Source organism: Colletes gigas, unplaced genomic scaffold (assembly GCF_013123115.1).
Source record: "Colletes gigas isolate AHSC1104 unplaced genomic scaffold, ASM1312311v1 Colletes_gigas_Sc00006, whole genome shotgun sequence".
NCBI classification, from domain to species: domain Eukaryota; kingdom Metazoa; phylum Arthropoda; class Insecta; order Hymenoptera; family Colletidae; genus Colletes; species Colletes gigas.
The window spans coordinates 623,183-634,495 of NW_025106635.1; the positions used below are offsets into that span (position 1 = coordinate 623,183).

The window sequence follows — 11,313 nt, forward strand, 5'->3', positions numbered from 1 at the left end:
AGCCAAAATATGGCTATTATAGTTGAAAAATTGATAATTCATCGATTAAAGCAGACGGTGACACAGCCGTAAATGTTACGCCTTCAGATATTCGTTAATAACGTCTTAATTACTGGCGGAATGGTTCTAAAAACTATCCTTGAATCTAGCCAAGGGTCTATACTACATTCTTCAATTCTAAAAGTTCATATATTATTCCCAGAAAAGGAGTTATTAACGAATAATCAAGGTAGTGCGAATCAGGAGTAGGAGGAGTGGGGGTAGCTGTACTCCGGATACCTCCACTAACATTCTGTGATCCTGGGACGATTTTTTGACTTCGAAACACTGATATTAGATGGCGATACTGTTTCTTTGCAGATTTTAACACAATGATAGGTCATTCACGTACGTGAGCTCGTATATATATATGCATATTAGCAGTTCGAATTCCTGATATTAGATGGCGATACCGTTTCTTTGCACATTTTGGCGCAATATTGAAATAATAATCGCTTCCAGTAATTGTTTATAACTTATTAATTACATTGAATAATGTATAGAGAAATTATTGAATAATTTAATTAAAGTCGAATAATATTTTTAACTTTAAAAATTAAGGAATTACTGGGATAGGAAGAGGAGAATTTAAATAAAATGGATGGAATATATGTACTGTGATTTTTATTTTTCATCAATATAAATATAAGGAATGTTTTACACATTTCTATCTTTGTTAAATAAAAATATGCGTCGAAATCTTGATAGCATGTTTTATAAATAAATTATATTGATGAGTAATATGTAATAATTTGAACAACATTATTCTAAAACATATACACAACATTATAGGGGTTATTTATGCATCAGAAGTTATTTTTAATTAAACAGAAGTTACTGTAAATTATTATTTGATAGAAATGCCATACTTTCAATGTTGTTAATGTACTTGATTACTAATTTCTTCTAGTCTGCAGAGATTCATGGCATAATTTGATTTTGCATCTTGTTTTACTTTATATAAACATTCAAAACCCTTTCTTTCTTTCTCTCATTATTGAGCGACTATATCTTTATTCTAATTCTAATAATCTTCATGTTCAGTGTCCTCCTATAATGTTCTCTGTCAAATTCTGGTTTTTGATTATCTGCATCCGTGACCTAGGATGAGAATATATGATTTAACAATAATTCATTTTTTCAAGTACTCTATTTATTTCATAATAAAGTATACCCACTTCCTTTAATAGTTGCATGGCTTAGCAAGGTTACACACAGTTTCCTTTGCCGCTACATGAATTTCGCTAGCTCTTTGAGACAATTGAGCATGCTGTTGACATTCTACCTACAAAAATAATTGTATAAAATAACTGTTCTCTGAGATTTGTAAATGTATTAAAAATCTCACCCAAGCTTGACCGGCCCCTTCAAGTGCCTGTTGCTTTTTCAAAGCAATTATTTCGTCCTATGTAATGAATGATTTGTGTTGTATTAATTTAATAATGCACAATGGTTGAAACAAGATCAGAGAGTCTTAAAACGTAATTGACTTATGTGTACTTACATCCATAGGTCGAAAGGTAAGTAGAAATGGCTGGGCAGTCGGGAAATTGCGTTTCGAAATCGTATGCCATTGACGCGAGGTTGGATTTCATTTGTTTCGCGTGCAAGAAGTAATGGCTCACGTTTGTCGATTTGTCTTCTCTCTCGACTGCCTCGAGATGGTCCAAAGTGCATGTTGTGGATCTAGAAAGAGTATCTAGAGTGTCTAGCATCACTGATAATGAATTCCTGGTACACCCAGTGCCGGGACTGATAACACTTGCATAGCAATGGCTATGTAAATTGTACGGCAATGACAACAAGTTATCGAAAAATGTGAAAAGTATGGCGAAACAAATACGAATGGTACTGATCGACCTCAGTGGAACATTGCACATTGATAACACAGTGATCCCAGGTGCAGTGGAAGCTTTGAACAGGTACCTTCATTTATTTCGTAAAGATGATCGAATGCCTCGAGATCATCATGGTAAACATCGTATTGCGTCGTCTCCGCTTATTGGCGCGCTTCGAATCCAAGCAGATTAATTCAAAGTGTTAAAAGTTGGAAATAAATGTAACAAAGGCTTTCAATTTATGAATTCTTTTCTCTTTTCTGCCGGATCAGATGACTCGTTCGGTTTAAATGTTACATATCTTTTTTCTTAATTACTGCACAGACTTCGAGACGCCAACATACCATTGAAATTTGTTACGAACACAACGAAAGAGTCTAAGAATGTTCTGCACAACCGATTGACAAACCTCGGCTTCGCGATCAAGAGAGAAGAGATCTTTAGCTCGTTGGCTGCTGCAAGAAGATTAATCGCCTCCCGGAAATTGAATCCGATGTTGTTGATCGACCCTGCTGCCAGCGAAGATTTCGATGATTTGGTGAAGAGCAATGAGAGGGCAAACGCTGTAGTAGTCGGCCTGGCACCGAATAAATTTCATTACGATGCATTGAACGAGGCATTCAGGTACTTGCATTTTCTGGAAATTTTCGAACAAAGATAGACTCTTATTATATTTAATTTTAGATTATTATTGGACGGTGCACCGCTCATAGCGATTCACAAAGGACGATATTATAAACGACCTGATGGTTTGGCTCTTGGACCAGGCGCCTTTATCTCTGGTTTAGAATATTCCGCTAATGTCAAGGCGGAAGTTGTCGGCAAACCGACAGCGGAATTTTTCAGGGCTGCTTTGGAAGATGTACCACCGGAAGATGCGGTCATGATCGGCGATGTATGGAACAGAATTTCTATAAAATGTATTATTAACAATTATGCATGGTGTCATCAAATACCGTAAAGAAATGATTATAAAAAAAATTGAAATTTGTTACAAAAGAATAGTTCAGACTCTGTTAAACAAACTTTTTAACGTAGCTTATAATTCTTTGTACGAGACATTTTGTACTAATTTTGTTACTACAATTAAGTTTATGATTATTTAACCATAGTGATTTTCTTAGGATGTTAGAGATGACATAGCTGGTGCGCAAGCTGTTGGTATCAGGGGTGTATTAGTAAAAACGGGAAAGTACCTAAAAGGAGATGAAAATACAATCACGCCATCCCCTACAAAAGTATGCAACTCATTCGTGGAAGCCGTGGAACATATTCTTAGAATGGAAGTCTAGACATTTTTACTCTGTATTAGTATCTAGTTAGGACCGCACGTGTATAAGTTATTCTGTATTAAATTAGATGTTTTATTTAAATATTAATAGTTCCATAATGATTTACATGACCTGGAGTAGTTTCACAATATAAAGTAAACGGTAATTACAAAGAAATCGACGATGGTCACCGATGATCTGAAACATTACATACCGATAATTATTCCGTTCTATTAAACCATTGGAAAATAAGTTCTATGACATTCTGTATTGTTTATAACGAAGAATGGATAGAAACAGAGGACATTACAAACATTAAATGAATATCGTCTCATCGCATGATCAGCTGTAGAAAAAGTGTAGAAAATTTCATCTACTATGATGCAATGACATTACATTTTATATAAGTATGTTTATAAATTATAATCGAATCCAAATATTTCTAAATGCGAGACGATATTTTCTAGATTCTTATGTCGCTCTAAATACGGAAAGAATAATCGTTGTAAATCTGAATAGCTACTAATATGTGGCCTTAGATAATAAATATATTACAACTACTTCATTTAACGAGTTTTTCATTGAAAGCATGTTTACAGAAAAAAATTTAGTCTCTCTTTAAAAGGAATTGGTGCTCTGCAAGAATTTCTTTTAGTACAAAATTTGGCACCATTCTGTTCTTTTCTTTTTTTTTTGTTTTTTATATGCGGGACTAACAAACTTTTTACTTCGAAAAAGATTCACTGCCCGTTAATAAAAAGATAGGGTATATAATTAGTTTTGATTTTAAGTTATTCTCACATTTCAAAAGTGTAATTATAACTTCTTCTTTAAATGTTATACATTAATACTTCCATTAATGAACAATGTTATTTATTTAGTGAGGAAGGCTCAGTTATAATTTGTATGAATACTGTATGAAATGCATGTCACGTGTCTAAAACTAATATAATATTACCTACGCGTGAAATCGCTCAACACTAATAAATCTTCACGTCTCTCTATCGCATTATCCAAGTAATAGATAGGAATTTAATTTACAATACGAAAAAGAACTTAATGGAATTTTTTCACGCACAAGGAGCAAAAATAAATTATTAGAAAAATCTTATTTAATAATTAATGCTTAAAAACACGAGTGATCGACGAGCTTGTTGCGCCTGGTATTATAAAAATAAATGGTAAAATCTACGAATGAAAGTTATAAATGTATAACTAAACCACTGTACTTCGACGAAATATTTTCCTATGATTATGCATCGCAACGGTGTAACTTACAATTGGTATTATTTCAAAGGACCAATACAATCGGTTCATAATCGAAATGCCCTCTACAACTTATAATCTATGATCAGGCACATGTTGATTTCCTGTCGTAATAACGAGGGTCATTTTAAGAAAAATATATGTCAGTTAAAAAGAAATAATAAAATGCGAGAATAATTATACCACTAAATAGTTGCAAAAATATACATGTAATGCTGATATACAAACATAAAAATGAATAAAACTTAACTAAAAAAAACTCTACAGTATTTTTGGTAGCCACTTTTTACCTTAATCAACATGTCATTGGCTCGAGATAAATTGATCATTGAGGTCTAACAAACATATATATACGATCGAAGAAGAAAATTAAGTAGCGGTAAATTATTCCTTAACGTTAAAGATCGAATATAACAAAAACTTATTAAATAAATACACTTATAACATACAGTACGCAAGGCATTAAAATGTAACAATGGAATAATCTCTAGATTTGTTAAAAAATTGCTTCTGTCATTTTGATAACACAAAAATTACAACATTTAGGGCCGTATCGATAAAGAATAGTATATTCTATCTGTTTTTTTTTCTTCTTTGAATAGAAAAATCAAGCGTTCATCCCAATTTCATAGAATTGGTGTAAGACCAGTTTTCAATTTAATTTATACAGCCCGCCACCGCGATCAGGGGGACGTTTACTTACAGTCGCATTTGTATATACAATTTATAGGATTCTAGTAGAGTGAATATTTTAACATAAAACCAACTACATACTCTTCTTTTTTTATCTGTACAGTTGTCACCCAAGGTCAAATTCTGCCAGTGTAGCTATATACGTTCAACTGATAACTATACTGTATTTATATTTTTCTTCTCATATGAAACATCGTTATATATCTCATAAATACAAATTTAATTAATGCAAGTTCCACTAGAAACAGAATTTGACCTTATTACACACAAGACAGGTATACTGTTATCTCCTATATTATTAACAGGAAATATTCAACTGTTAATTTGGCTGCTCAAATGTAATTTGATTAATAGTAAATTGACATTTCCTTCTTCTCTTTATAGTTTGCATCCTTTGTGATAACAAGGCAGGTGTGTGGAGTACTACTAACGCACGTTATAGAATACATACATTTCATTTGTTCAATAAATACACGAGTTTCTTATTCGATTGAAAAATAAAGTAGTACTACTTATATAACTTACGAAATACGGCTAAGTGGAATTAACACAGAAAATTTGAGAAGCATCGTGTGAACATGGCATTTAGAGATAAACGAAATAAATAATTTCCTGGGCCATACGATCTGTCCCTTACTTTTTGTGCTTAACTTTTTTCACTGGTACTTTTCAAGTGGGAAGACGATAAATGGCTGACGGTAAGCATTTAATACTGTACACCCAGGTACGAAAAAACATATCTCTCTAAAAGTAGACTAACTGAAATTAGTATTTCACGTTGTAGGGATGAGTTTGGCCTCAGGATATAAATATACAAATATGAGCAATTTATGCTAATACTTCCACACGTTATTGCCTTCAAACGCATTCAGTTCCAAGTACTCTGTATGTAACCTGGCTTCTCTACTCGTCTTCCGTTGCAACGTCTAACGAAACGTCCATCGAAAATCGATTCAACATTTCGCGAAGAGGAGGTAGCGTAAGTTGCCACACTCTGCAACTAGTCCACATGTCTTCCGTTACTCTGAAATGTATTTGTTCTATGCAGCAAATTATCAGAAGACCCGAACAACGAGAAACAGAAATATACTTACCTTACCATAGTAAAAAACCAAGCACATGTCAGAGATCCTTGTTCTGATGTACTCAGCCCTAACTATTTTACAGGCCGATAATGCAGCGTCAAGTCTGCTGCATTTTTCCAGATGAAATGTTTCACCTAAGAAATGTAACGTTACAAACATAACTTGAGAAATTTGTAATTTTAAATAAATAATCGTGGATCGTTTATAAAATTTTAAATCTTACTGTTCTTAAATCCATGGAAGGATCTAGAACTTGATCATTGCATAAAAGTTCCACTTTTTCTTCGGCCAGCGAAGAGTTATCAGCGTTCGAATCTGTATTTGTCCTATCTCCTGCCGGGGAAACACCGGAAACCGTGTTCCCAGTACCCGCTACCGTGTTTCCAGCACCTGCTACCGAACCTGAGTCACTTCCTGCACCAAGCACTTTATCACAAACGTGTTCTGCCACTTTACGAATTTGTATAAAATCATTTGCGATTAGACGATCCCTTGAAATATAAAAGAATCATAAATTTTGAAATTAAAAGTATATTATTTGATGTAAAATCTGTAAAGGCATTTTATTTATTGACATACTTCTTTAGACTTTTTACACCAGACGTGGCATGTGGAAGAAGATAAAATGGTGTTTTAGTAAATTGTGGAAGATTTTTGTCCACAACAATGTTAACAACCCATGCTGGTACAGTTTCGTTTAATAAAGCTCCTTCTGTTTCTCCTGCGGCATCTCTGACTAATAATCTGTACAAAGTCCTTCCACCCACTTCGCTAAAACAAAATTTCAATCGATACGTTTAATGAATATATTTCTTTTCGAGCAAGTAGAAAGATACTGTGATTACACTTACTATTGTATTCACCATTAACATTTATAATTGTTACATACCTAAATATAACAGGCGTATGACTAGGTACTGAGAAGTATGGATTTCCTCCTTTTGTATGTATAGGACCATTGCTATCGTTACTAATACCTTCGTTTTCATCATCAGCGTGCAGCGGTCTCCACCAATGTTCAAGCAACGCTTGTAGCAAGAGATTTCCATAATTCACTGATAAAAGAAAAATGAATACTTAAATAACAGCGAAGAGAAAAACATTTGTATTAAGAAGAATATTACCTTTTGGATCAACCGCATCATTTTCGGCAAGACCAGTTTCTTTTGCAGAGACCCACGCGGAAAAGCAGTCACTCTCATCTTGGCCTAAATGAATGGTCAACATCTACAAAAACGCAAACATATATTATCTTTGATATTTTGCTTCTATGAAATTTTATTGGCTTTAAAGAATTGTAAGAATACAAACCCCTGTTTTAAGATCTACGTTGAACCAATTTGGAACATACACCATTTTATTTCTCTTCTTTATTTCCTGTTCAAAGTCTACCCTTCCTAAATCTTCCACTTTACATGCCTTTAATACATCGTACAATGCTACGTTCTCTTCTGTATCTTTTGTTAAAACGTGTCTTCGATCATTTAACACGCGGTAATGCCGTATTGCAGGACCACCCAAAATCTTTTGCGCAGGTTCTGTATTTCGTAAAACATTTGAAGTTACTCCGCTGGCAGAGTCACAGTAGTCTCCGATTCCAAAGTCTTGCCAATCCTTTTGACTTATCGACTGCAATTAGTTTTTAAACATTCAGTTATGTTTACAACCAATAGATATTTCATTTTATTTCAAATATAATAAATCCTTACCCAATTATTTATAGTAGATTCACTAGTTGCCACCCAAATACTAGACTGATCGGGTGTCATAGCCATTTTTAACACGGGTGCCTTTTCTTCGCATATAACGGTATATCTTTCAGGGTAACTTAATTCAGTCATTACAACTCTCTTATCTCTACCTCCCGATATCACATGGCTAAAAGTGTCAGTCGCCTAAAAATTATTTAGCGATTCTATAAGTCTGTTTCTTAATAAGGAGCATATGAAGTCAACAAAAAAATTACCAATAACGCCCAGACACCTTCTTTATGTACTCTAAAAGTTTGAATACACCTTTGTTGTCCCAATGACCAAAGTTTAATTGTTCCATCGGAACTAGCAGACAAACATTGAGTACCATCTCTATTCAATACTAACGCTTTAATATTATCCATATGACCACGAAGTTTCATCAATTTCGAACAATATCTTGGATCCCACACTCTTAAAACTTTTTCCGTGCTACCACTTACTATAATTGTCCCAGTCTGATCCATGGCAAGGCTATATATCGAGTCTTTATTTCCACTAAGGGATGATGCTGTAAAATATAAAAATATTATTTAAAGGATAATTTAACAGCAAAAGCAAGAGCAAGTAATTAATAATTGTTTTTACTTGTTACAGTGTTATTGCTCGCTGTAAGAGCAGTCAATGTATTAACATCCCACAGGAAGATCAATTTATCTAAACCTGCGCTTGCAACTTGCTCCCTATCTTTAGCATACGCTAGAGCTTTTACATAATCTTTGTGTGTCCGTAATGTGGACATGCAGAAACCTTTATGCGCATTCCAGACTTTTACCGTTGTATCAGAACTGGCTGATATTACTGCAAATTATTAAATTATTTATTTTTTCAGTCGTTATATCGCAATTAAACGAAAGCTTGAAACATAATTTGTTCAAATACATTCGTTCAATGTCATGACAGAAAAATACATACAATTTTTGCCACCACAACATAATACTATATCATTGACCCAATCTGTGTGATGTTCCATCGATTGAATATATGGTTCCTTCATATTTTTGCAATTCCATATCCTTATAATACTATCTCTACCTGCGGAATAAAGCCTATGCAAAGCTGGATCATACTGTAAAGAATTAACTCCTGCTCTGTGTCTTTTTTCCACTTCGTCTCTAATAACCATGGACACCTTTATCAAATACAGAAAACATAACATAATAAACATTTGTTTAGTTATATCGTTTTAACAAAATGCTTTCTTAAATTCATGAATGAAGATAATTATATATGTTTATTGATTTATACATCATGAGCTTTAACAAACACATTGACCAACATGGTCCAATTACCTCGTATCCAAAATGTTAATGTTTATAATGTAATTCATTAAAAAAAGTTGCAAAGCAAATAGCAAATACCATTTTTATACCTGTATTTTAATAATTAAGTAACTTTACTATGACAGTTTAAATATCAAAAGCTCTTTAGATGTCACTGTTTACAATTTTCGAGAATCTTACCCTTGGTTTAACTTTGAATAACATATTTAATCGTTAAATAATTCCTACATTAATTATTATAACTATTGTTTCATAGCCCGAGTGTCCAATTTGAAGCAATCGACAAGAATTGTTCGAATATCTCGATTGTTTATAATATTGTAAAAATATGAAGTATTAACAGGAAATTGAGCATCTTTCCGCGAAATTAATGCACATGCAAGAAATTCCTTTCCCGTTTGTATAGTATACGACTAACAATAAAATGTCAATGAACTCGCGTTACGCTTCAAAATTCAAACTTCGGAAAAATGGCATTTCACATACACCGACCAAATAGATCGATGGATCTCTGTTATTCAATACGCGTTTGATAGATTTTTTTTGTCAACGAACGTAGCAGCAGCGTTGCTCAAAATTCTACCATCCAGTACCGGTTCGACGAATAAGTTTCGTTTGGTTTTGCGAGAAATTGTGTGTTGAAACGGTAACTGGCACAAGGAAATCATTTTACGGGAGAAGAAAAAAATATTTCGAACAAGTACATACCTGAACTTTCTTTCGGGCGCTCTGCCCGCCTGTCTTATGAGCTGCCATTATATCGCGAACTGTTTCGTAGCCTCGCACGTAAAAATAATCAAGGAAAACATTCAGGGTGTACGATTATGCCGCGGCACATTCGCGTTGCAGTGCGTCAAAACCACGTAGTAGTTTCATTGCCAATCACTCGTCGTGCCTTGCGATATCGTGGAGAACTACGTTTCTCACGCTCGGAAAAAATAATCCAGTGCACATCACGCTGAACCTTAAACAGCTGTCAAACGTTTCTCGATAGCGGTTGTTCGAGCACATTCATGACGATTGGATTACAGACACACCATAGCGTTCCAATGCCGGTGTCAATAGGCCCGAACGTTACACGCGTAACGTTACATCACGTTTCTCGAGTGTCAGCCAACGGTCCGAGTCCATTGTTGTGATTGAATGTAATGCCGGATGTATCGTTGCTTGCACGATCGAGCGGTATGCTTCGCGATTTATTTCACCGGCGTAAAATGTTCACGAAACGTTCGGCAGATCTATGCGTAAAACGTACGGCGGCAACGCGAATTAAAAATAAATTTATGAATTTACAGAATTTGGTATCCGGACAATTACATTCGATATTTCGCGACCAATAGACGAACGAGATACAACCCGTAAGGTGTGGATCACCTATATCGACTGGCCAATGAAAAATAACAAATACGTTGCAGCACGATGCATTGTTCTTTGGAAATATCTTAATTGTTTATTCATTACGTGTTAATAAGATGTATTCGGTCGATCGGTGTAGATTGCTTATCTCGTTAAAAAGTTTAGGTATCTACATTAATAAATAATAATATAAAGACAAACGAACCTGTTCATGTACACAACAAAATAGTTATTGGGGTCTAGTCTAAAAAATGCTTCAAAACTAAAATCGGTCTGTTGTCTAGTAACACTGTTTAGTACCAATACTATACGAGCGCAGCGTTAAACTAAAAATTCTGCGAATCTTGTTCGAAGCTACTAAAGAGTATTAATCTATATATAAAATGGAATTACGGCAAGCTGATATTTTTTTAAATCTTTCACAACAGTAATGACATCACTGCTGCTTGTAGTAGAATTCGTACTCCTTATACTATATGTATACTCACTATTCGTTACAATTCTTGTTTCTCAAACTGTGAACTTCATGCTCCATGAAAGGCACATAGATTTTACTCGTAAACACTAAAACTTTGCCAGTAGAAGAAAACATACGATCGATGGAGTAACATGTATCACATTTATTCGATTTTTGAAAAATTATCGACCTTTTCCCAATTAAACATCCGTTTCTGAGTTTTCTTCTGGCGAATTCTGCGTGTAAAGCGACCGAAGATGTTCGAAAATTCATC

General features: G+C 34.2%; 2 protein-coding genes and 1 long non-coding RNA gene across 7 annotated transcripts; 1 reads left to right on the top strand and 2 right to left on the bottom strand.

Annotated features, from left to right (window-relative positions):
* Positions 1–737: 737 nt before the first annotated feature.
* LOC122395703 lies at positions 738–1,682 on the bottom strand. The gene is made up of 4 exons (XR_006258988.1): positions 1,544–1,682; positions 1,388–1,444; positions 1,218–1,324; positions 738–1,140 (listed from the first exon to the last, which is right to left on the bottom strand). It is a non-coding gene; the product is annotated as an uncharacterized LOC122395703 (long non-coding RNA).
* Positions 1,683–1,825: 143 nt separating this feature from the next.
* LOC122395679 (haloacid dehalogenase-like hydrolase domain-containing protein 2) lies at positions 1,826–3,254 on the top strand. The gene is made up of 4 exons (XM_043393460.1): positions 1,826–1,961; positions 2,202–2,501; positions 2,562–2,772; positions 3,002–3,254. Exons 1-4 carry the CDS (start codon positions 1,867–1,869, stop codon positions 3,167–3,169), a joined length of 774 nt encoding a protein of 257 aa, XP_043249395.1. The 5' UTR covers positions 1,826–1,866; the 3' UTR covers positions 3,170–3,254.
* Positions 3,255–5,997: 2,743 nt separating this feature from the next.
* Positions 5,998–11,145, bottom strand: LOC122395622 (WD repeat-containing protein 48). Of its 5 annotated transcripts, none has more exons than XM_043393350.1 (13): positions 11,067–11,145; positions 9,935–10,199; positions 8,859–9,075; positions 8,532–8,744; positions 8,159–8,454; positions 7,902–8,087; positions 7,504–7,821; positions 7,317–7,419; positions 7,082–7,247; positions 6,772–6,963; positions 6,416–6,683; positions 6,202–6,326; positions 5,998–6,131 (listed from the first exon to the last, which is right to left on the bottom strand). In XM_043393350.1, the coding sequence occupies exons 2-12, from the start codon at positions 9,980–9,982 to the stop codon at positions 6,264–6,266; spliced, it is 2,070 nt and encodes a 689-aa protein (XP_043249285.1). In that variant the 5' UTR covers positions 9,983–10,199; positions 11,067–11,145; the 3' UTR covers positions 5,998–6,131; positions 6,202–6,263. The 5 variants fall into 5 exon arrangements, with proteins under 5 accessions (XP_043249285.1, XP_043249284.1, XP_043249283.1 ...); XM_043393349.1 differs by lacking the exon at positions 11,067–11,145 and adding an exon at positions 10,788–10,833; XM_043393348.1 differs by lacking the exon at positions 11,067–11,145 and adding an exon at positions 10,264–10,436.
* Between the last annotated feature and the right edge of the window lie 168 nt (positions 11,146–11,313).